This window comes from Melospiza georgiana, chromosome 1 (genome assembly GCF_028018845.1).
Source record: "Melospiza georgiana isolate bMelGeo1 chromosome 1, bMelGeo1.pri, whole genome shotgun sequence".
NCBI lineage: Eukaryota > Metazoa > Chordata > Aves > Passeriformes > Passerellidae > Melospiza > Melospiza georgiana.
In genome coordinates this window covers 71,052,290-71,078,395 of record NC_080430.1, presented here as the reverse complement: position 1 = coordinate 71,078,395, position 26,106 = coordinate 71,052,290, and the positions used below count along the sequence as shown (strand labels likewise).

General features: G+C 40.9%; 1 protein-coding gene across 1 annotated transcript; it reads left to right on the top strand.

Annotated features, from left to right (window-relative positions):
* Window positions 1-1,679: 1,679 nt before the first annotated feature.
* Window positions 1,680-25,710, top strand: RIPK1 (receptor interacting serine/threonine kinase 1). The gene is made up of 12 exons (XM_058040947.1): window positions 1,680-1,903; window positions 6,328-6,539; window positions 8,112-8,265; window positions 9,182-9,319; window positions 11,644-11,872; window positions 12,711-12,860; window positions 14,014-14,090; window positions 17,117-17,207; window positions 19,378-19,938; window positions 21,444-21,515; window positions 23,347-23,499; window positions 24,169-25,710. The coding sequence occupies exons 2-12, from the start codon at window positions 6,388-6,390 to the stop codon at window positions 24,453-24,455; spliced, it is 2,064 nt and encodes a 687-aa protein (XP_057896930.1). The 5' UTR covers window positions 1,680-1,903; window positions 6,328-6,387; the 3' UTR covers window positions 24,456-25,710.
* Window positions 25,711-26,106: the final 396 nt, after the last annotated feature.

Genomic DNA, 26,106 nt, shown 5'->3' with positions numbered 1-26,106 from the left:
ACCCCTTCTTGGGAATTATCATAGTGGCCAGTGAGCTGAGGCAGTGACAGAGTCAACATCTGGCACCAATCCTATTGCACAGAGAGCTTGATCAGTGCCACAGTCATCCTGTGGCTCCGATAGTAGTGCCCAGAGAGCTCAGGCAGTGACAGAGCCGCAGTGTGGCACTGATCGTAGTTCTCAGAGAGCTCAGACGGGTGACAGAGTTACAGCGTGGCATCTATTGCAGCCCCCAAAGAGATGGAGCAGCGGCAAAGTCAGGGTGTGACACCGATCGTAGTGCTCCGAGAGCTGAGGCAGTGATGGAACCATCGTGTGGCACCGTTTGCAGTGCTCACAGAGCTCAGGAGTGACAGATTCTCTACCGGCACCAATCGCAGTGCCCAGAGGGCCGGAGCAGTGACAGAGTCACCATGTGGCACAGATCATAATGTCCAGGGACCTCAAGTGACAGAGTCACCGTGTGGCACAGATCAGACTGCCCAGATAGCTCGACAGGTGACAGAGTTACAGTGTGGCACTGTTTGCAGCCCCCAAAGAGATGGAGCAGCAGCAGAGTGAAGGTGTGACACCAATCCTAGTGCTCGAAGAGAGGCACTGTGGCAACGAGAGGGCCACAGTGGGGGAGCAACTGGAGCGCCCAGAGAGCTCAGGAAGCGACAAAGCCACTTCTCTGGGAATTAGCATAGCGGCCAGAGAGCTGAGGCAGTGATCGAACCACCGTGTGGCACCAGTTTCAGTGCCCAGAGGGCTGGGGCACCGACAGAGTCCTCATCTGGCAACGATTCTATTGCATAGAGACCTCGAGCAGTGCCACATTCACCGTGTGGCTCCGATGGTAGTTCCCAGAGAGTTCAGACAGTGACCAAGGCACAGTGTGGCACAGATCGCAGTGCTCACAGAGCTCAGGAGTGACAGATTGATTGGTGGCACCGATCGCAGTGCTCCGAGAGCACTCGGCCACTGGGTGCTGCTTCTAGCCTTCCGAGCTGCCTCTTTTGCTCCGCCTCCCGCTCCGGACTGAGAGATTATTTAAGTGGTGGCGCGGTGGGGGCGAGCCCCACTGCCAGCGGTGCCCGGGGAAGCGGCAGGGTTCCCAGAGGCCAGAGCACGGTAAGTCAGGGGCGCTAGAGGGGGAGAAGCTCCTTAGGGTACAGGCAGCGACAAAGCCACGATGTGGCACCCATCTCAGCGCCCAGAAAGCAGCGACAGGACCGCCGTGTGGTATCGACTGCAGTGCCCAGATTGCGGGGGCAGTGACAGAGTCAAGGTGTGCCCAGGGGGCTGGGGCAGTGCAGAGTCGGGGTGTGCCACGGATCTGAATGCATAGAGACTCGAGCTAGTGCCACAGTTCCGTGTGCCACCGATCGCAGTGCCCAAAGGGGTCGACAGACGACAGAGCCATTTTGTGGCAGAGATTGCAGTGCCCAGACAGCTCGACAGGTGACAGGGCCAGGGTGTTGCACCGATCGTACTTCCCATAGAGCTCGACAGGTGACAAAGTCACGGCGTGGCCACGATCGTGGTGCCCAGTGGCTCAGGCAGTGACAGTGACAGATTCTCTGCCGGCAGCGATGGCAGGGCTCGTACAGCTCGGGCGATGACTCAGTCACTGACTGGGCGGTCCCCGCGCCTCTCAGAACCTTCCAAGCCGCCTCCCTCGCTCCGCCTCCCCGGGACGGAGGCATTACTTTAGGTGCATTAGGGGCTAACCCCATAGCCAGCGGCGCCCCGGGAAGCTGTCGGGGCCTCCGAGGCCACCGCGCGGTAGGGCAGGAGCCCGGAGCGGGAGCAGCTGGAAAGGCCGCGCTGCTGCACCGAAACCGAAACCACGGCGGCGACCCCGCCAAGGGGGGTGCGAAGGCGTCGCCGCGGTGTGATCCGGGGGGCTGACGGTTCCGAGGTGAGGTGGCTCGGTGTCGGTGTAGCGCTCCGTCCCATCCCGCACCGCTTGGAGGGGCTCACGGGGAAGGGGAAGCGCCGGGCGGGGGAGCGGTGCGGACGAGAGGAGGCGGCAGCAGGAAGCCGCCGGGAGGAGAAGGGCGATATGGCAAATCGGCCAACGAGGAACTAGGCCAGAGCAGCTGTGCTTTAGGGCTTCCCGGCTCCTCGGGGAGTAGGCGCCTCTGGCTGCGGCCAGGCCGCGCGGGGCCGAGCGGGAGCGCCCGTCTCCGACAGCTGCGGCCCGGTGTGGCGCCGCAGCCCGACAGCCCTTCCCGATTGCCGTACGGAATCGCTTCTGTGACCAGAACCGACTGGAGCAGCTTTGCACCGGTACTGGCTACTGCACAGATCCCATCCTTTCCTCTTCCCACGCTGCCTCTGCTCCTGTGGAAACTTCTGTTGCAAAACACCTTTGTTTCCCTTGAACTGGCTTCTCCTCCCCTTCCCGTGGAATCCTTTCTGTTAACTGCTGGCGGCCTGACACAGGTATTTTCTTTGCTATTTCCAAGAGAAAAAAGGGGAAAAAAACCCCTTCCTTAGTGAAAAGATGCATCCGGTGAAAAATCTGAGCAGAAGGGAAAGGTTTAGATGGAGTGGGTTATGACATTTACAGCAACAGATCTGAGATACCCTGTTTTGAATCATCATTGACACAGGCAATATTTTTGTTATCACCTGTAGCAGCCCTTCTTGTCTCCTGTTGGTCCTTTGGGTATACCAGCTTTGACTTCTGTTCTTTATTCCTTTCCATTACTGACTGATAACTCAGTGGCCACGAATTTTGCTACTTGTAAAGGTGCTAATTTTCTCCAATTAAAGTTTATAGCACCTCTTAAGAACTTAGGTGCTGGGAGCATCATTAGACTACAAAGGCTCCATGTTTTTTCATATTACTGTGCTAATGTGCTCAGCCCTCCTTAACCATGCAGGTCACATCATTACAGATTTGTAACTGCATCAGATCAGTTACAAATCGTTAGAACTGAGCAAAGCACTTTTGAACAGTGATTAGGAATATGACATGATGAGCTAATGTCCAGGTTATGATCCTTGTGAATTTATATGCCCTTTAGGCATTAAAGGAGAGGACATAACCATGGTGTTAAAAAGAAAAATGCCACAAAGCCACTTAGAGCTGCACTGTCCTCTTCTAGAGAACACCAGCCATAATGGTGGACTGAAATTCCTCTCTTCTACCAACTGGTATTAAAAATTAAAAATTCATAATTTTCTGTACTATCCTCTTCTAGAGAACACCAGCCATAATGGTGGACTGAAATTCCTCTCTTCTACCAACTGGTATTAAAAATTTTCATAACACACGTTGGTACTTGGTATATATGAACCCAACTGAATACAAATGTTCAGAATAGTATACAGAAAAAACTGCTTTATAATGAATCAAGTACACAGATGACAGCTACTTTCCAGAACATAAATTAACCACTAAAGTACGCATAGCTTCTGTAAGGGTTGGCTGAATTAAGCTACAAAATTTCTGTTCTCTTAACCACAGATACTTAATTCATGAATTGGTGTGTCCTAAGTACATATAAATTACCCTGTATTTCAATAAGAAGCAGTAAGGTTGGAGTGAACCTGAGCCTTTGAGGTTCTGTCCTTGGTTTTTTATAATTTGAAATTTCAAGCTATCATAAGCCAATATCTCATATTAAATAGCATACCAGAATAAGTAGTCTTTGCTTCAAAGCCTAGCTAGACATTGTTTTCCTGCGATATTCATTCTACAAAAACAAAGCAAAACTCTGGGTTTGAAATAAGTCATTAGATCAGACAGCTTCTATTCAGAGTACCTCATTACTTAATAAGAGCACAAAAAAAAGCAGTGGCATCTTACCATGCCCAAGGGGGAAGGTTCCCTCCCATCCAATAAGAAAATTCCCTCTTCTTAAATGTTACCCAGCTCACTTCAACAGACACCTTATGATTTCAGAAGTTACTACTTCCTTTGAATTTCCAAGACTTTTGGTCATAGTGACTACAGGTGGCTTGCTAGGAAGGAACAGGTAATTAACATTGTAAATAAGAACAAAGTTCTGCATCTGTTGCAGTTTTGGGCAGAGATATTTTTTACCAGGTTATATGGTATCAAATGCCAGTCCCAAGCTATCAGTGGTATTAATGCAACTTTGGAGATTCGCCGTTCAAAAATGCACATCTACTTTGCATTCACAAGAAAAGCACGTGCAAGTCTTACAACTACTACCTAGCTGCATAATTGCTGTTAGCATGGAAAAATTAACATACATAAGTGACTTCAAACTTATTCTTGGAAGGGAGACCCAGATAAAGAAGCAAGATGTTAGTTTATGCCATGTTTGACTCTGATGACTGAATTTAGGCTCTTGTATATGTGACATCCACCCCATCTGCACAAAAGTCAGTATGACCACACCAACAAATCCAGAGAACCAGCACCAGAAACTTCCAGGGAGATGAAAGCTCAGCTATGAAAGCAGCAATGGGCACGGCTATGAGTTATTTGTTGCCTGCTATTTGATTGGCTGTAAAGGAAAAACAAAAACAAAAACCAAAAACAAACCAAAACAAAACCCCAAAAACAAACAAACAAAAATCTTCACCAAAAAAAACCCCAAAAACAACCACCCAAAAAAACCCCTACCATAACAAACAAAAATTTCCTCTAATCATTATTAGGCATAGTAAGACTTACCTTCTTACTAAATGAATGCAGCCATATCCTAAGGCCTGTGCTCATAATGCAGGCTAGCACTGCAGCAAAACAAAGCCTGCATCATTTTGAAGTCCATAAAGCCAAAGCAGAAAAATCTGAAGAGAGGAAGTATCCTCCCTGCATTAGCTCTGGGTGTAGGGAGGTTGTTCCCTATCTGTGCTACAGCAGCCTGTAGAGTCTCTATATGTACTTTGAAAAGAAAGCTCTTGCTCTATCTCTTCTACAGGCACAATTCATAATTTTTTAAAAATTTAATTTATTCTTCCCTGTTTTGGTTTGTCGGTATTGAACTGATCAGACCATTTCCAGCTTAGCATCGAAATGTCTGTCTTCCTCAGGTACCTACTTTCCACACACACTAAGTCCTCAGATCCCAGACTTCCCAAAGAGGGTGTGGTCATGAGGCAGTCAAAATTAGGCTGCAGCTGGTATTCACAACAACATTAAGCAATCTTTTCAATTAGAGATTGGATGATAAAAGTGCACAATAGTTTACAGGAATTGGCAGTCGTTTTTTGGTCTGGAAAAAACTTGGGAGTCCCTTTGCTACACAATTTAGAGCTCTTAGTTACCCAAAGAAGCCAATCTACTGTTGCTGGTAGTGGCACTTAGAGGTGGTGCCTTTCTCCCAGCTCCATCTATCTGTGCTGTAGTTACCCAAGATGAGTGGAAAATGAACAGCCCTGCCAGTCTCTTGCACTTTGTCTTTTCTCAGCAAACTCTTTCTTTACCTGATATAAGGTGCTTAAGTTAAAAACTTAGTGAGGGGGGGAAAGGCAGAGCTTGTTGGCTTGCACCAGTGCTAGCAAAGCAGCTTGCTGGCACGTGCTGAAGGCAGGGGCTGTCTAGACTGGGAAGCATTAGGCAAGAGAGTACTGCAGCCTTATCAAATGATTAAAATTATTCTGGCATCCACTTGTGCTTACTCACCTATTACTTATCTGTTACTTACCCATTTCATAGGATCCCCCAAACTCTTTTTTTTGTCTTGATGCACTTAGGAGTTACTACAAGCCTTCATAACTTCTTTGTTCCTCTTCTTTTTAATGGGCAGAGGAGAAGTTGCCGTACATATTCTTTCCTAGCACTTGTCACCTTGAGATCATGTGCAAATAAGTTTCCCTCAGAAGCTGAGTCCTTCATTTCACCCTCCATTCAGTTGCTTGGTTTAAGCTTTAAGCAAATCCTTTAAACCTAGGTTTGCAAAGATGCCTAAAAGGTAGCTTAGGGTTATGTAGGAATCTGGGCACCTGACAGCCCATGTTCAGGCAATTCAGAAAACAAGATACCTATCAGAATCATTAGGCACTACCTGCCTTTGGGACCGTGGCCTTTTTTTTGGTTTTTGTGGGGTTTGGATTTTGCACATATGGAGTGTAGGGACTGATCTACTGTATATTGAATAGATAAAAACTATTTATCAGCAGCACTTTGAGATCTTCAGGTGAAGAAATGATTTTACATCAACTGAATATAACAGTAGTGGGTTGACAGGATTAATCTTTAAGTCTGATTCTGTGATAACTGCAGCATTTTTGGTTTCTAACTGAGCATTCATAAGGGTCATGAGAGTTTATGTTTCTGTCCCACTCCTTCAATGTACACTTATTTAGTGGAACAGCTGAATGCTTTCAGTGACACTTCATTTTCCCTCCTTTATACTGCAGGTCCAGGAGCACGAGGGTGCTTGATTTTGTTTTAATTGCTAAGCCACAAAGACTGCAGCCATGTCTCTGGAAGATATCCACATGAACACCAAGGATTTGCTTGAGAAAAAGCAACTAGATGCTGGAGGATTTGGAACAATTTCTTTATGCTTGCACAAGAAATATGGATTTGTAGTATTAAAAAAAGTGTATACAGGACCACAGCGCACTGAGTAAGTTCCAGATCTCAGTTCTGATTTTCAGTTGGTCTAGGTCCTCTAAATTCAGTTAAGACAAACCTAAATGGAGTGTAATAATTTCAGGTCTTTGGCTTCTGGAAATACTTTATGTGGGGAAAAGAAAATAATACTAACAGCTGTCCTGCAAATTTTCTCTTTTTTTTCCCCCTCTTGTTAAGAATCAGGAGGACTCCTGCACACTTAAGGAAATGCAGAAACTCAGTGGCCACATGATATTTTCAAACTTGCAGATATGTTTTCAATGAAATTATCCAACTGTAGATGTCCACTAGGAACTAAATGCACATAAATTATCAGCAGGACTCCAGCCTCATGTGTGTTAATACCACAAATGTAAACCTGTCTCCTTTGAGAAAGAGCAGAGTGAGCCAAGCCCACTGATTTCATTCAAAGATTGAATGTCTATTTCAGTGTATTCAGGTCACATTGCAGCTCTACTCCCTCACAGCCATAACAATCCTAAAACTCTCCCATGAGTCATCCACTAGAGAGAGACAAAATTTCATGTTTTTTCTCCTTTGGGTTGTGATAAATAAATTAACTGAATTTTTATTTTGCTGGTAGGAAGCAAATTAAGAGATTCTAGTAGTTTGCAGCCTGCAATGACAGTTTGGGATGACCACAGTTAGAATGGACTAGACTGTCAAGTGTATTTTTGGGTTTGTGTTTTTATTTTTTCATTACACAGGTTCATAATTCTCTTATTTCTTAAAATATGGAATGGTAAGTCTTTAGCAAATTTTTTAAACTGAGCCTGATGCAAACAAAACAACTGGTTTCTTCCCTAGTAATACAGGGGAACACAGATGGAGAAAGCAGTTTCCTTTTAAGTCAGAGAGTAGGAAAGCATTAGCAAGTAGTATAGTTTCAATATTTTCTTACATCCTTCCTGTTCCTAGAACAGGAACAATAATAAAAATACCATCTTTTCTATTCATTATATAATGGATATTATCCTTTTTTAAGACCCTTAGTGAGCTCCCAGCTATGTACCTATGATTATTGATGGATTGTACTGAGGCCAAGGTAATTGTTAAACCAGTAATTGTTAGCAAATGCTGTCATCATTTAGTAGGTGTCATCATTAGTATGTGTGTGGCTCCCTTGTAAGAAATCCATTTTGAACATGAAGCCCTTTGGAAACAAGACCTCTGTAAGTTACCTGTACAAGAAGTAGTGGAGTGGGTCTTGATCCTTCCTGTTCCAAGGCTCTTTCAGCTCTGCCCAGTTCTCACCCCAGTTAAAAGATTTGGACATCCACAGCTACCTACAAGAAGAATGCTTTTGCAGTTTCTGAAAAGCAGGCCTTAAAATCAGACTGAACAGACAGTCTCTGTTTTAGGCATTTGAGCAGAGTCTTAGAGAATATAACCTGGCATGAACAAATCTGTATCAATTAAAAACAGCTGAAGTATGGTTAATCTTGCAGGGATTCTAGGGTTGTTGACATTTTTGGCCATGGTTTTCAGCCTGAATCAGTGTGATTTTCATCACTTTGTTCTTTCTGGGCTGGCACCTAAATTGAGTGTAATTTCTGTTTTACAGGTACAATGTTTCCCTTCTTGAAGAGGGCAGGATTATGCGCAGACTGCAGCATGACCGTGTGGTAAAGCTGCTCGGTGTCATTTTGGAAGATGGAAACTACTCACTTGTGATGGAGTATGTGGACCGGGGAAACATGATGAAAGTGCTACAAAATGTGAGCAGTCAATTACTTCTTCCCTTAGGGTTGGTGAGCTGTCTGAAAGGGACAGGATGTTACTGCTATAGTCAGAGAACGGAGTCTTGAATTTCTTCTTCTTTTTGTATTAAAAATCCAGTGGCAGCACTGCTTTCTCTAGAGACAGCAGGCAATGGCTTTCCTGTGCATCACAGAGGAGCAGATCAATTACAGATTAAAAAGTTCTAGAAGGGCTGTAGAGATAAGTGGAGAGTTTGCTAAATATGTAGCAAATATTTTTAAATATGGAGTGACTCTAGAATTATTTTAATGCCAAAATTTCAATCCAAGAAGGACCTTAGAGCCATAGAATATCCCTAGTTGGAAGGAACCTTCCAACTTGATCATCAAGTCCAACTTGCACAGGACAACCCCAAAAATCACAACCACCCTCTGGGTGAGGAATCTTCCCCTAATATCCAGCCTAAACCTTGCCTAATCCAGCTTTGTACCATTCCTATTGCTGACCACCAGAGAGAAGAGATCTGTGCCAGTCCCTCCGCTTCCCATCATGAGGAAGCTGTAGACCATGATGGGGTATTCCCTCAGTCTCCTCCAGGCTGAACAGACCAAGTGGCCTCTGCCCTTCCTCATATGGCTTCCCCCCAGATTTTTCACCATCTTTGTGCCTTCCTTTGGAGGCTCTCTAATGGCTTTACATCCTTCTTAAGTTGTGGCCAAAACTGCACATAGTATTGAAGGTCAAGCCATACCAGTGTGGAGTAGAGTGCGACAATCACCTCCCTCATTGAAAAACTGGAGATGCAGGTTTTTCTTACCATAGCTTAAGCAGAGGTACCCTTGGGACTGAGGAATTTTTTTTAAAGACTGAGTTTTAAGTTGATTGTTGTAGTTGCATTTTTTAACAGATGGTACTTCTTGTTCTTTCTTTTAGCTCTCACTACCTTTGTCAGTGAAAGGGCGTTTCGTGCTGGAAATCACAGAAGGAATGCTTTATTTGCATGAGCAAGGCTTTGTACACAAAGACCTAAAACCAGAAAACATCCTTGTGGACAGAGACTTCCACATTAAGGTAATTGTTAAAATGTGAATGGAGAAGGTTGGTGATTTGGGTTGAAGAACCCATCATAGCCGTGCTGGTTAGAGTTCCTAATTTGGCGGAATTGGTAGATGAATGCCTCTGTAGTTTAGTGAGTTATCACTGAGAGAGTGTTCCCTGGATTGCTGAATTATGGTGGCCTATACAACCTCTGAGTGTGAGATTTGCACAGTATTCCGCCAACTGTGGGAAAAAAAAAATCACCGAGGGCATTAAAAAATAATGTAAATAACAAGCTGTAAATAACATAACAATTACATTAAAAAAATGTTAATACGGAGTTTGAAACAAAATAGAATGTTTTATGGATGGTGTCTTTTGTCCTTTATTGCTGTAATTTCTCCTCCTGCCTTCACTTCCTTTTTTTATTCCTTTCTTTCTTTCTTCTGTTATCTTCTCCTCTTTTGTATCCCTCTTTTCCCTTAGTCACCATTTTAAAATGACATCCAGGAGCTACAAAAAAACCCCATCAGGACACTACTTCAAAGAATGGTTTATAAGCCTATTCCAAAGCCCTTCTATTAACTTCAGTGGGGTTTTGGATCAAGACACATAAATATAGAGGCTACTGCAGAATAAACCTGAGGGGAATTTGCAGCAGTCCTCATCAAATATCCTGTTTCTGGCCAAGGTGAGTTGTTGAAATAATGACCCCATTACAGTTTGAAACTATAGATTAAATTTCTGTGAAGAGAACTCTGTCATTTTCTATTTCTCACACATAAATTAGTAAGTAGTTCTTCCACAAGGTTAATATAGTAGCAAGTGTAGTATGAGCAGCCTGCAATAAGAATTATAAATTAATTTCCTTTCCATAAATAAAAACTCATCATGATCTGCTTTAAATGTAAATTGTATGGGGAGTTTGGTTTCATCTCTCTTATATAGACAGGACCCAACTAGGCTATCATCACATTTCATGACAAACTGACCTGGAACACAGGATCAAATTCAGAATCAGATAAGACTTCCTTAAGTAACTTGATCAAAAATATAATTTAAGGCAGCTGTTGTATTATCTATCTGCTTGAATGTGTCTAACATTGTCAATCATTAGAAAGGGAAATAGCGGTTTTAGGAAATTGTAAGTGTAGAAAGATTTGTCATATCCTTCTCTATCACTACACATGAACCTGGACTCCTACTTCCTCAGCAGAATTGTTGCCCAGATTTTCCACTGAATACACAACCTCTAAACATAGCCCAGGGCTGCAGAAACTCAAGAGGAACAATAAGCTAGTTAGAGGCAATAAGTGAGTTAGAAGTGAGGCAAGGTGTCATCTTGATTTTATCTGAAGTAATTGAGTTACTGAACTCTGTTTGACAGCTGCCTGTGGCCAAGAGAGACATGCCCATTTTCTTTCAGCTTTCCTCTCCTGTTGACCTCCTGTTCCCTTGTGTTAGCACTGGTGCTAATGAGAACAGCCTGTCTTGATTTAGGAAGCCAAAGCAGCAGATTACCATTTACCTTGTTGGCAGTGCTATCCTTCTGTTGGGGAGCACTTAGTTCAGCAGGCTGCTTGACTGCCTTGCACCAGGTCTTCCCAGGTAGGTGTCAGTCCTGGAACAAGAGGAGCAGAGGAAGCACATAATAGGAGATGGGAGAGAAGGGAAGGATTACTTTCTTCATCACCAGCCATTAATCTAGTTGCAAAACTGCACCCTAAAGTTTCAATAATATCACATTGTCAACACACAGTACCCAGGTATCTCTGCTTTAATCTATTCCATGCTATTCTTTTCCACGTCTCTTTGTCATACATATCACATAATTTTAGAATCTCTTCTTTCCCTCTTCTGAAAGAAGATCTAAGGTGGTTGAGTTAAATGGAATCTGAATGGGAAGGGCAGTGAGAGAGGAGGCATATCTGCCTGTCTCATAGATTGATTCTAGGTTTGAATCTTAGATTCTTCTCCTATGAATCTTCTGTTCTCCTGTGAGCACTGCAAGCAGACTTCAAATAAGTTTGCTAATGTGAGTGAAACCAAATTTCTTCTATCCTCACATTGTGCAAATGTTCTACACTTACACAATATGAGGATAGAAGAAATAAAAGTTCAGCCTTATGGCTCCCAATTGGCAGTGATGCTTTATTTAGAACAAAAACCAAACCAACCAACCAAAGGAAAACAAGAAGAAAATCAAATAGTTTGTTTCCTTTTTAAGTTGTATTTTTTTCACTATTTAGTTTTTAGATAAGTTATTAGATTTGTATTAAGACTTGATAAATTTGACACTGAATGCAATGCTTGTTTATCTCCTCTTCATTACAGCTCTGATGTGTCCCATTTTTCAGATTGCAGATCTCGGTGTTGCCTCCTTTAAGAGCTGGAGCAGGCTGACCCAAGAAGAAACTGTCCGACAGAAGCAAATGAAGAGCACGTACCAGAACAATGCTGGGACTCTTTTCTATATGGCCCCAGAGCATTTACGCTGTGTTAATGCTAAACCAGTGGAGAAATCAGATGTTTACAGCTTTGGCATTGTGATCTGGGCAATTTTTGCTAACAAAGAGCCATACGAAAGTACGTTATTTCCCAAAGGATGCTATCAGAAAAATAAGTTACAAATATTAAGCATTTAATGTTACAAAATTAAGATTAGTAGATTGCATCAGCCATGGCCTAGAATAGCACTGGTTTGGCACCTCATGGCCAGTCAGAGGAATTAGTTGCATCATTCCTGACTTCTCAGCATGGACAAGAACATCTGAATGAAATGCAGCCATAAGCTGAATCTACTCGCATCTACATGGTGTGGGTACAAACCAGACTTGGTGGCAGAAATTAAGCAAACCTCAGGTGGGCCAGGATGGAAATTTTGATGGACACTATTTCCTGAGATGGACTAGTTACATGTGGAAATGAGAATGATCTCACAATCAGTTACTGATTCTCAGCTGTGTGGTGCTGATTTCTCAATGTGTACCAATGGGCTTATGTAGAACAATAGGAGCCAGCTGTGGAATTCCAGAGTAACACATTTATAATTTAGAATGGATTTTTGCTATTTAAATGGCTAAATGTTGCCTGCGTGGCCATCTTTGTGTTCATATCTAGTGCAGAGCTGATGCACCTGAGAAGCAGGTTCTAGAGAGGTACCTCTGTCACCCTTACTCACACTGTGCATGTCATACATATAAAAGTAAATCCATTGATCTTAAAATAAATCTCTAATCCATGGAAGTCAGGGCAGTGGATTCAAATTCACTAACGTAAAAGATTTTTAACTGTAACCTGGACCTCTTTGAAATCCTGTTTTACATACCCACAAACAGACAGGGAGCTATTTCATTGTTTCTTTTACCTATGGAAAGGTAGCAAAACCCATGAGCAGAACCTGATAGGAAATTTTATCTTTCAGATGGTATAAATGAAACTCAGATTTGCTTTGGCATTATGAATGGAAACAGACCAGACATAAAGGAGATCACTGATAAATGTCCAGTGCAAGTTATTGACTTAATGAAGCAATGCTGGGATGAAGATTCAGAGAAACGTCCGACCTTTGCAGGTAAGGCATTACTTTAGGACTTGTATTTGTTTATGTCCATTGATAGCTTATAATGCAGCAAAACATTTCAAGAGTATTTTCCTCTTGAAATAAGATGGGGTGTTTTTTGAAAACTGAAATAGCCATGCACATAATCTTCTCTTTGGTCATAGTACAAAGTATGCTCTTTGTACTATGACAAAAAATGGGATCTGATCCAGCATTTGCAGGTTTGAAAAATCCTAGTAAGTGAATGGAGCTGATTAAGACACTTTATCCTTGATAATTTCTTTTCAGCATAGTATAACCTTATTGCTGAAACTTACATAAAAACTAACATCAAGGGATATAGTATATCTTGACCATGACTGAGAAAATACCCTATTCAAAATACTCCAGATTCAAAAGCTTCCTAGTTATCCTTCCATAAGCAACGTGACTGACTTTGACAGCTAATCATCCTTTCATATGGTCAGATGGCAAAACACTTCCAGTCAGTAGAAGTCTTGGCTGAATGGTCTGGGAAGGAGGCTAAGAGCAAATAAGTAAAAATTCTGTATCTCATTGTCTCTCCTTTCTGCCTCAATACATAGTGCCAAAAAAACCCCAAACAAACCAAAAAACCAAAAACACCCCAACAACCCAGAAAACCCCAAAACAACAAAAAGAGGGAAAAAAAACCCCAACCCACAAAAAAGACCCCAACAAATAACAGGAAACTGAGGTTTGTATTTAGACTGGGGCACCAACAACTTCATATACAGGCATGTATTTAAATGCTCAGAGGAAATTTGTATCTCATGAGGAACCCACCTACTATCTCCATATTAAACATATATAATCTAGTGCTAACAGATTAAGTTTATGCTTATGTTGGATCTTAGCTTCTGATTTCCCCATATGCAAGCCAAGGAAAGATGCTCTCAGCCACTGATCATAGACAGATTTCACCATAAAAAACAATACAACAACAACAAATCCATAGAAGTCATCCTGTTCTTGTTACTTTTTGAGACTAAATGTACCATGTGAACAAATTATAAATGTATGTATACCTTTCTTGTTTCTGACATCGTCGAAGTCTTCATTCCTTTTCCATCAAGATTGTTAACAGTACAATTCACTTTTAATTTCCTTTGAAAACCATTTTCACTTAATTCTTTTATTTTTGCAGAAATCAGTGAAAGATACACGCCATTTTACTATGAGGAGCTAGGAAAAAATATTGAAGATGATCTGAAGAATTTAAAAGTGAGTAGCTTTCTAAGCATTTTAAAGTTCCCCACATTCCTTCTTCCCAACCCCAGTTATGGCCAGATTCTGCCACTTCAACACTGATCATGCTTGATTGATACAATTTCCTGCTGTGATAAAATAGCTGGATTTGTGAATGAGGGCAGAGCAGTGCATGGCATTTATCTCAACCTTCAGAAGGTTTTCAGCACTCTCTCCCAAACTACGCTTGTATCCAAGTTCAGAGGCTGCTGTCTGGATGAGCAGATGAAAACAGGTTGGATGGTGAGTCCCAGAGCAGTTGATGAGTCCTACTTCACCTGCAGGCCAAAAGCAGCTGCAGGAGTGCAGGGGGCTGGCACCTGACCTGGTTGACTCCTCTGTCAGTGACCTGACAGAAACAATGAACACACATAAGGTGTGCACCAAACTAGAAGGGCTAATCAAGACAGTCACAAGGACAAGGCTGATAGCTGCAGGCTGGAGGAATGTGGTGACAGAAACCTTGTGAAATTCAGAAGGCACAGGAGGAATGCTGGGATTAAATAACCCCTGGCTTCAGTGCCACCCAGGGGCTGCCCAGCCAGGGAGCAGCACTGCCAAGAAGAAGCTCAGGGTGGTGGAGAGCAGCGACCTGGGCACCAGCCACAGCCTGCCTGGCACCAGCAGTGTCACAGGCAGCAGGTCTGCTCAGACCTTGTTAGTCCTTGTAGGACATGGGAATGCAGCCCAGACATGCAATGGCTTTGGAGGACAAAGAAATAGCAGCCTGCCCCTGCGTGTGAGGAGTCTGAGAAGAGAGAGCCGAGCTCTTCACAGCAGCACATTGTGTGAGGACTAGAGAAAAAAGACAAATACAGAAACAAGAGAGACTCAAACTTGGATGTAAGAGTGAAATTAAAAAAACCCAAAACGTTTCCCTCTGAGGAGAGCAGAGCAGTGGCACAAGTTACCTACAGAGGTTGTCCAGTCATCATCATTGGAGGTTTTTAAACCTGACTGCACAAAGCTCTGAGCTACCAACTCCAGTCCCATAAGTGACCCTGCTTTGAGCAGGAGGTGGGCCCAAGGTCTATTTCCACCTGAGGGGCACACTGATTCTATGATGATATTTTGCAAAAGCTCCTCATATATCCATTAAGTCTCACTCACAAAATGTTATTCATATAAATTAAAAAGTGGCAGAATCTAATTTAAAGTAACTTCATAAATTCTTGGTAATTTTTGCCCTGTCTTCAGGCAGTGTCTCATGAGTCTCAGCCTGCTTGAGACCAGGAAGGTATTCCACAGTAATATTAACAGGTAAAAGTTAAATCAGATCGTTTTCCTGTGTCCAAGTTGGTTTGTCTTACTTTTCTGGCTGTAAGTTTTAAAATTATGATTAAAATAATAATTTCCTGACTGAAAATAAGAGAATCATAACTTCTTGAAAAAATGGGCTGATAATGGAACCTTTTTATCACAGATATTATGAGTTTCATCACTTGACTGTATAGACTTCACTCACAGACAATACAGAGAGTATTCTTATCTGAGAAAAAAACAAAACAAAACAAACTTCCTTGTGAAACAATTCTTTCACTTTTTTTTAAATGCTTCCTTATCACCAAGTCTTCAATTGTGGAAATAAAAATTACTCATTTCATGTGATGTTTATGAAGCACCAGTAACTGTTCAAAAAAGCAAGAGAGTTTTGCAAAGTGAAACTGATAAAGCAGATCTCGTGGACTGATTTGATCAAATTCCCAATATGAACTATATATATATGTCTAATTTATGACAGCAACCCCAAATCAGCACCATGGCAAATTTTACTACATGCATTAGCTCTCTGCAGATGCACCTCTCGTATCATAGGGACAAAATGACTATTTAGGAAATGGGCTGTGAGTTTATTACTTTCTCAGGAAGGAAAGCATCCATTACAATCAAGGCAAAGATTGTGAAAAGTGGATCCTGGGCAAGTCATTATGTGAATTACAAGTTCAGCTTCAGTAGCAACCTGGCTTAGAGAGTTTGGGCATAGCCTTTCTGCTGCCTGCCCAGCAATCATGGAAGCCTCCTAACTAAAAGGATCACAGAATCACAGAATGGTTGAGGATGAAAGCAACCAGAAGTCATTTGGTTTAACCCCTCTGTTCAAACAATTCCATTACTCAAGTAAAATCTAAGGACCTATGGTCCTGTGGTAATGTGTGTTGGAATGCTACCTTTTGCTTTTGGAGGGAAGTGTATTTTTTGGGAAGAGATAGGTAGGAATTGTTGATTTTTAATCTGAGAAAGTACTTATTTGGTTTAATTAAAAAATACTAACACAAACTCTGCTTTTGGAAATTATTTTATGAGTAAGCAGCACTTGGGGAAGTTGAGAAATAATTTTTGCAGGTTAATAAGAAACTACTTCCAGCAAAGCCAGAATAATGGGAACATCAAAAGAGTAGATTTTGCCTTCACTCTAGTTAAGTGAGGATGAGGGTTATAGAAAGGAAATTGCACTGCTTCTTTCTGAAAATTTACTCTGAACCCCTAATTTCTAATAATCTTCATAAAAGTCAATGTGCCTAAACCTGAATGTTAATGATTTCTCACCTCTTCTTCCCTGTTGATGAATGAGCTTATTAAATATAGATCCACAGATCAGGATGCATGTTTACTACCTTTACCTCAGCAGCATCCCCTCACTGAGATTGCTTGCCAAAAGTCTGGCAATTAAATACAAGTCAGACAATCCAGAGCCACTCTGGATTAAGGTCACATTCATGTAGGCAAAGATGTTGTTTGGTCAAGTCAGAGTATTATATACTGCTGTTATACTGCAGTCCTCTTTCCCTTCATTGAAGAAAAGATTTTGCCCACGTGTAGCAAAGCAATGGGTATTTCCTGTCAGGCTGTGCTCTCTGAAAGAGATGGGATCTTTTCCCAGAGACTGAGAGAGTCTATTCATCCAGGTCACTTTACAGTGAAGCTGTAGTGTTTCATATTCTACAGGTACTCCCTTTGTTTAAGCCTTTGCCTATAATTTGATCATTTGTTCTCACGTGCAGAAAATACAGCCTGAATCAAATGAACTGCTGCATAGCATGGAATCCCTTCAAATAGATGCTGCACCAGCAGATAGCAGCAATGGTCAAGTAGGTAAGTCACCAGCACATAATTACTCTGTCTATTTGCCAAAGATAAAGTTGTGTACAAAGCAAGTAACTTTACCATTAAGGGTTATGAAGAGACTCAATTATTCAGCACCTCAAAGAATTGTAATCACTGAGATGATGTTATTTGCTCCCAGAAGTTACACTTACAATTTCTATCTCCTTTTACGCTCTTATGCTTCCCTCTTCCACGCCAAAAATTTTGTTCAACATTCAGCTTTACAGTGGTCACTTTGTTAATTACTTTTCATACTTGATCTTTCTTCTCGTCTTTTAGTCATGCCAACTGCTTGGTTTGTAGGCTTTCATTTCATTAAGACCTTTCTTTTTCCCCCTCCATCCTTTCTTATGAATGCTTTGAATATGACCAAGATACATAATTGTAAATTATTCCTTTGTTTAGGACTTTGCTCTCTAAGGAATCTGAGGAACGCTGGTAGACAGGTTTTTTTCTCTTTTCTGTCATACTTTCATCAAATCTTGGATGAGCTCCATTTTATAGAGCTGGCTCTCTAATATGTGATAATATATCTAATATGATAAAGTTAGAGTTTTGTAGTAGTGTATCTGGAATTCTCTTACCAAAGTTTCTTAATGTCAAGGGACACAGGATCTTATTTGCAACACTGATTTACAAGAAATAATAAAACAATCCAGTAAAAATAAAATTCTGCTGAGTTATCACGATTAAATTAGTAATGTTAAACTGTAACATGCAACTAATAAATCTTCCCCAAAGCCAGGTCTCCCACCACTGTTCCTCAGTAGAACTGATGGACTCAGGGCAGCCCCACTGCTCTATTTTTAAGTGAGTGTAGTTACATTTCCTGTGCAGAAAGAATCATGTATGACTGCTGCACTTTGCAGATGCTCTCAAGTTTTAAGTCCAAAGACTTTGTTGTGAATCTCCACTGCAGAAAGATGCTATCTTGCCAGCCTGTCAGTCAAAGGCAGGGGTTTCTCTCTAGTCAGTGGGCATCACTCAGACAGTGGCACTGAAGGCATCCCACAGGATCTGTCCATACATCTATCTCAAGCTTGCCCTGGAGAGCAGATGCCACATAGTTTATGCTAATACTGAATTGCTAAGAGCTGTCACTTTGGATGGGGTTATTTCTGTATTAACCATTCCTCCCACTTCCTCTCTAGCAGTGATAGCAAAACAAGCAGAGCAAGTCCTACTGAAGGTGCTCTAATATGCAGCCACCCAAAGGAACCAGTTTTGGTCCTGCCTAATACGGGCTGAAATAATGTAATTTGGGGGGGACCCCAGTTCAGTAGCATTATCTGAGCTAAATAGAAGCACATACATACACTTCATTCCAGTTTTACAGTGCTCTGTAAGTGTCCCTTGCTTCAAGCAATGTATGATATTTTCTAGAAAAGTGTGAAGCTTTCAGAACTTTAAGAAAGCATCTATAGTCCTACCCTTAAAAAATAATTACAAGTAGCAACAAACATATTTTTATGTTTCTTATTTAGTCTCAGAATGCTACAGCATCATACAGATTATACTCCATCTAGCTCAGTTCTGAAGTAGAGCTTCCTTTGATACTGAGAATTAGGTTGAAAGGTATAGATGACACAGACTATTTTATCTGGTAGACATTACTTGTAAAAATGTATTCCTTGGAAGAGTATTCATATCATGACATACCCAGACAGAACATTTTACATAATCATTTTAAATAAGATTTTAATGACAAATTATATGTGCTGTATGAAATTACACCTGTTATTACAGTGACATTATTTTCCATCCTGTTACACCTTAGTTTTGAACTGATCAAACTCCAGTTAATGCCAGAGGAGACACACCAGTAAAGCAGATCCTACAAATGCCTCCAGGAATGTTTGTTTCAGTGGTTGAAAACTTGATATAAATACAAGTAGAGTACACAGTGAATTCTCACACTACTCGAGCTAGTGAGATTTTAACGCTGATAGCTTAAGCAAACCTGTACTTCCTAGATAAAAATCTGTTCTATTTATCAGTAAAGCTATGTTTTATTTTATAGAATGTCTTATGCTGGAAGTAATGTTTTATTGAAACCTTTTAGATATACAATAATAATAAAGTGGGTTAATAGATCATTGCAACAAGTTAAATACTTGCATTTGAATGTTCTCAAACATTTAATGTGCTTTCCTTTCAGATCAGCCTAATTCTCTGCACAGCTCCCAGGGTCCCATGACCAGCGAGGTTAACGAAGCCCTGTTTGCTGCCTCCCCTGAGAACCAGCCTGTTGAGAGCTGTGAGACCTCATTTGTACCTCCTGATAATCTGGAAAGAAAACTTCAGCATGAATACAACTACCACGCCTTTGGGAGCCGGATGGATAAAGCAGTTCCACCTGTGCTGTACAGCCCTGAAATGATAGAGGAGGAGAGGAGGAGGAGAGTTTCCTGCGATCCGTTTGCAAAGCCATCCCCTACTTCTCAACTGAGTGAACTGTATCCAAGAGCTGAAAAAATAGGATCAAACACTAATCCATATTTCTGGCCACTGGCAGCTGCAACAACACCAAAACAGAATGTAGATGTTTATTATGGGCCCAGTCCCAACAGTCTTCCAACAGAAAACCTGGTGGATCCCTATGGATTGTGTTCAGCCAGTAACTTTAGCCTAAGTAAACATCCTGTGCCAGAATCTGGACAAAACGTGACGTCGCCGACCAATGTAAACTGGTATTCAAAGAATTCAGACACAGATACAGGTGAGATTCCTCCTTCTGCAGCACTTATGTTTCTGAAAACACACTTTTCCTCTATTCAGTGAAGTGGTCAAGAGAGTTTTGTAGCTCAGGGAACAACCTGCTTATTGCAGGCTGATGTGTAATATAGAAAGGGTGAATTCTTTTCATTAAGTTCTTTTTGTTGACTCAAAGTTAAAACACTGCAGCTTTGACTTCATTATGCTGCTTTCACTGATGTCAGGCTGCCAATTGCAAACGAACCATTTCTAAAGCATCAGTGTAACAAAAGAGTATGAGACCCAACAGCTGACTCAACAGCCAAGGAAGAGCAGACAGCAAGTACTGCTAAAGCAGCTCCCAAAAACCAGGAGCTGCTACCAGTCATTCTAGGAAAGCTGAGGACTTTGACTCTCAGAACTGTAACATTCATACCATAGGTTCTACTCATGAAGAAACACTTGTAGCATTTCAAAAAATAGATGGCTATTTTTTAGCTTGGCTTGCAGCAAGGTGAGAGATCCTGAACCTAGGGAGCCAGCAAGGAGCTGAGGTTTGGAACTGGTTTCTCCAGAGAGCTCTGCCTGGTGCTGAGGGAGAGCTGCTGTTGGTGTTTGCTGGTAAGCCATGGAGTAGAAAGGTATGGAGACAAAGAAGGAAGAGAATGTTGGGCATTAACAAAGCATATAAATAAGTGGTAACTGGAGACCTACAAGATAAAACTTTGAGGAGCTAGAGACAGCATGAGATGCCTGCTCCTACTCTTGAGTATTTTTAGCATGGTGTTATTTTCCAGGTCATCTCACAAGAAAATGCCTAGCTTTTTACAAGCAGAATGCCACAAAAGTGTTTTTCTGTTGAATTATTAATGCAGAGGCTGTGATTAGTTGTTTATGTGAATTTATTTACTGACATGAATCCGAGGGCTGTCATGTCAGAAGGCATGCATTAGAATTTCCAACATCACTAATAAAGGAAAACCTTCTGTTTGAAAGAAATAAAGAAAACATTATAGGAAGACTGTGTGAAATAGTGTAGCAGATACCAGACTGAGGTGCACAAGAGCTGCATTTCAGTTCCTCACTGACTTGTTGAGTGACTCTAACCCATATGCTCTTGCTGCCCCAGTATGAGTTGCAGCGCCCATCTGTGAGCATCCAAAAACTCACACTTGGGAGCTTGGAATTTGCCAGTTTGAATACCTCATACATGCAGCTCAGTCTGTGACTTCAGTGTGCTCTGATCCCACACTGCCAGGTATTCCTACACCCACATGGAATCCCATTGTCCTCTCTGAGATCCAAGGATGGTTAAGGTTATTAGTAACTCAGCAAAACCTCATAAGATCAGTGCTTAAACTAGAGTTATTCAAGGAGACACAATCCTGCTACTTAAAAAGCTTCTCATTTCTGTATTTAAGAGCACTGTATACTCACATTGTCACAAATATGGCAGCCATTGTTAAGTATATCTACTTTTCTATTTACATAATGCTTTTGGCATTTCTTTGAGGTTTTTTCTTTCTACAGGTTACAGGGATTCCACTTCTTTCCCAAGGGGAACGTTTGCATACTATCCTAGTGTATCCAGAGTAAGCTCAGGTAAGTGCAGTGGCCTTCATCTGCCCTGGTAGCCAACAGGCTGTGCATTGCATCCTGACCAGTAAAACAAAAGACTTCAGGAACTTGAAATAATTTCTGTTATTGCTTAATACCTCTAACCGTAGCTGAAGTTTTCGGTATCAATAGGTAAAACTTAGTCCTGTCTCTGTCAGGACCTAAACACACCATTAAATGTGTATTTGATAAATCATGGACAACATATTCTTTAATGCAAGAACTTTAAAAATATGAGAGCAGTGCAAGATCTCCTGTACACCTAACCTAGTCACTTCCTTAGATTAAACTTCAAGTTGCTGTCACTCTGCCCAGCTCTGGAACCATACACACATTTGGAACACTTTGTCCTATCTTAGTTTGCATTTTAGTACAAATTTCTAGCTACAGGCTTCATGCTGATCAGTCTTCATTGGGGCACAGTTCTCTATAGGTCTACTGGCTTGAACCCCTAAAGTCATGTAATATCCTTCAGGAGTTATTAATATATGTTCCTTTAAAGTTGTGTTGCTTGGGGCACTCTGAATTCATTCATTAACCCTTTCAAAGGCTTGTCCAGTTTCTAATGGTCTACACTACAAAGAAAAATTGAAAGAGGAGGTTTCTGTCTTCTTGATTGTGCCCCCTTTAAATGATGACCCAAACCTGAGAAGCTGCAAAGGCTTGGGAAAGGAGATTTATAAGTGTAGTAATTTTTCCTGTTAATACTGTAATATTGACAAAGTATGTGTATATATTTTCATATGTTATGCTAAATTCATTTTGTTGCCAGATAAGAACATAGCAAACATGAGATTTCTTTCTATTTTTAACTACAAATATGATGTGTTTCCTGAGTCCTCTGGCTCTTTAAAAAAATTACAGGAATCATAATGTTATGAGTAGAAGTAATAATGTTATGAGACATGATAAAATGCATTCCTTTTTTTCAACTTCATCTAATAATGCATACATATGATCTTTCTGCCCTGCAGTCCCAGGCTAGCATATATTAAGTATTCTTAATCAGATTTTCATACATAACTATAGATGCTCACACTTCACATTGCAACTGAGTGTGTAGCAAGGATGTAACCATGATTCCAGGTGATTAAATACAGAGCTTGGTGTATCATTTTAAGTGTCTGTACTTCAATTTTAGACCCAGGTTATGAGATTCACCAGTTAAGCTAGAGTTAGAATGTTTAGTGGAGAATTATCCAAGCAGAGTTCAGACAACACTGTCAAGAGAACAGAAAACTGCCCTCTCCTAAACTGAATAGTGACTTAGCTTCATGCTGCATGTGGAAATCAGACAACAGTAAACCAAAGATCAAATTATGTGTTGTACTAATCATATTTTATGAGCAACGTGAAACTACATTTGCTGTCGTCTCGCAGAACTCAGAAGTCATAACTGTAAACTTGCACTTACATCTATGAAAAATAAAGCTGAGAGGCAGAGGTGAGCCTTTAAAATGTAAACAAAAAGAGCATTTGAGTCAAGGCTGACCTCCTGAAGCTGTTAGGCAGCAGAAAACAAGACTGCTACGATGCATTCCCAAGGCACAGAGAACATTATTTACAGTCTAGTAACTATCAGCTTGGTTGTGGCACTCTGTCATAAAATAGACTGGGCTTTCACTAAAGTACACTTCTGTATCACTGCACAGTGAAAATACACTCACAGCACAGTTGCCAGTAAATAATTATTTCTACATCAAGTGCAATGAATATCACTCCCCTTATTAGTGGAACTTTTTCCTCTTTATGTTACTTCTTGACATTTGAACCTTATGCTGTTGTTTGTAAATTTGTGTTAACGTTCCCTATACAGATGATTCAGTCAAGTACAACATAACTAACAGCTCTGGAATTCAAATTGGATCCTACAATCACATGAAAATTGAAGATCAGAATCCGCATTTCAGCACTTGTTCTGTTGCTATGGAAGATATTTATTCTCATTATGAAGCAGTGGGTGTATTTGGTAAGAGAAATACCTCCCTAGTTTTCATGTATTCACCTCATAATTACCTGAGAATCATTTGGTTTGGAATGTATAAAACACACACAGGCAGAAGCAAGGCTAGGGTTGGAGATCCTCACCTGACTTATAGTTTAAATCATAGAATATCCCGAGGTGGAATGGACTCATGCAGATCACAGAGTCCAGCGCCTGACATGATACATGGAAAACTAAAAGTTAAACCATGTAAGCAAGAGCCACAACAACTTCATTCAGATAGAAGTTGGACAAATTTGAAGTGTAATTTATTTTCATTGGTCAGTGCTGAATTAAACTATCTCAGTGTATTCCTAAGTAACATTTATGTCTCAGAATATAAAACATATACAACTCTTCAGGAATTCTAGAAAAGGCTTTTTCAATCTTGCAGGTTTAAGTGACAGCCTATGATAGCTTCAGATCAAAGAGCAAATCCAGCAACTGACCTGTGAATACACATGTTCTGGACATTTCTTGCCTGCCATCATTAGGTTATGCTGCCTTCATGAAATCCACTTCTGATTGCATCACTAAGATTCTGTCTGTAGATATTACCAATAAGTATTTGGGGGAGGACAGGAGAGAGGGAGTTAAAGGAACAGAAGAACTGTTGAAAGATGCAATTTTGTTACACTCATCTTCTTTTTGCAGACAATACTACTGTCCTGACAGAAAAGCATCTGAATCTAGTGCGGGAAAAGCTGGCTAAGCAGTGGAAGCACTGTGCTCGGAAACTGGGCTTCAGTGATCCCGAGATTGACGAAATCGATCATGACTACGAACGAGATGGACTAAAGGAAAAAGTTTACCAAATGCTGCTCAAGTGGGTGATGAGGGAAGGTGCCAAAGGTGCTACAGTTGGAAAACTGGCCAAGGCCCTCTTTGGCTGCCAAAGACTGGATCTGCTTAGTAGTTTGATGCAAATCCAAGAAGAGTAAGTTTACTGAGAACAGACTTTCCAGAGCTCTCCTTTTGCACACTTTTGGAACCTATTTTTTTACCAACCAGTTAATACCTCCAATAAATCAAAAAATGCACATCACATTATTTTGGTCTTCCAAAGGATAAAAAAAAAAGCATCTTCCTTTCAAATAGAACGATTTTCCAAAGATGATAACAACAAAATACAAGACAAGTATCAATTCAAGGAGAATGCATTACTCAAAATTTCTACATTCTACTCTTGAAACATGTTGGTAGTCTCATTCAGTTCCGAAGATTGACCTATTGGTTGAAAAACTTGTATAGAAAGTAAAATCAACCCTTACATTTTGCTAAAAGTGCCAATATTTATCATGCCAATATTTGACTGGTTGACGTCAATAATATTTTTCAAATCTTTTTATAATTTTAATTAAATATAGATGTATAGAATTATGCACAACACCAGCATAAATAAAAGCAAAACCTATTTCTGGCTTTAAAACTCTGTAATTGATATTTTATAGTTATAATGTTGCATTATATTTTTACATTGTTTGGTAGAAAAGATTTTACAGGGTAAGAGTCTCATCAGCTTTATGAAATAATGAAAAAATACGTTAAATCAGTATGCAATCCAGATTAAAATCTCAAGAATACAAGAGCTTTGAGAAGTGAAAGGTGCCTTATTACCTCTTGACTGAAGACCCATTCTCCTATCTGCTCTGGAGACTCAGTGTCACTACATTCTGGATCTCTCAGGCTGCATTTATATCAGTTGGTTAAATGTGCCTGGAAATGTTACTGGATGCCAAGGGTAAACAGGCTACAGCCTGCTGCCAGAGTAGCACGTTCTTTAAACCTCCAAAATGCTGTGCAAAGACTATTTCACAGCACTCAGGTTGTTTCTGGAGAACACTGGAACAGATCTATAGTTTACATGATGGTATCCCAGTGCCTGGAAATGTTCCTTGTCACTCTGACTTCCTAATATTGACATAATCTCACTGTGCAGTATCTGTGAAAGAAGAATTACTGCAAGTTTTTTTGTCCGAAGATTTATGCCAAATTCTTCTTATGAGGGACAACGCCTCCTGTTCCATCAGATTTACAGATATTTCAAGCAGATGTTTTGGAGCTGGTAATTTTTTAAGCTGTGCATAGAGCACTAGGTGTTCATCAGTGCTCATAACTATTCATTTTAATTGACAAAAAAAAAAGCTAATAACTTAATGGAGTGCAGTTAGAATGGATTTTTGCTCCTTGATACATTGATACCCACCATTTCAGTGGAAGCAAAATGAAACTGTAATCAAAGCAAGCATCACCATAATTGTCATCTTTAAACCTATTTAAAATATAGTGCATTGCCTTACAGTTTTGACTTAGCAACGTGCTAAATTTTCTATAAACTCTTGAGTACAATATAATGATGTGGTTTATCTGTCTAATGTAATAAGCATACACTTCCCAGAAAAAGAAAAAATATTCTTTAAGCAAATAGAGAGATGGGGTATAGGGTGTCTTCTCTACATCAGTCCATAGAGCTACAGCCAGCAGTTACTGTGATAATTCATTAAACAGATCCCTGGACAGATCACAAAGTCCATTTATGTCCTGTTAATGCTGGTTGCACTGTATTGCCACATCAATTCCTGAGCCTCCATT

Bases quoted from the DNA above. Each gene is read 5' to 3' on its own strand.
- RIPK1 (XM_058040947.1), top strand. From the start codon at position 6,388: ATGTCTCTGGAAGATATCCACATGAACACCAAGGATTTGCTTGAGAAA. The intron at 17,208-19,377 runs GTAAGTCACCAG...CTTTCCTTTCAG, and splicing joins TAGCAGCAATGGTCAAGTAG to ATCAGCCTAATTCTCTGCAC. The intron at 23,500-24,168 runs GTAAGAGAAATA...TTCTTTTTGCAG, and splicing joins TGAAGCAGTGGGTGTATTTG to ACAATACTACTGTCCTGACA.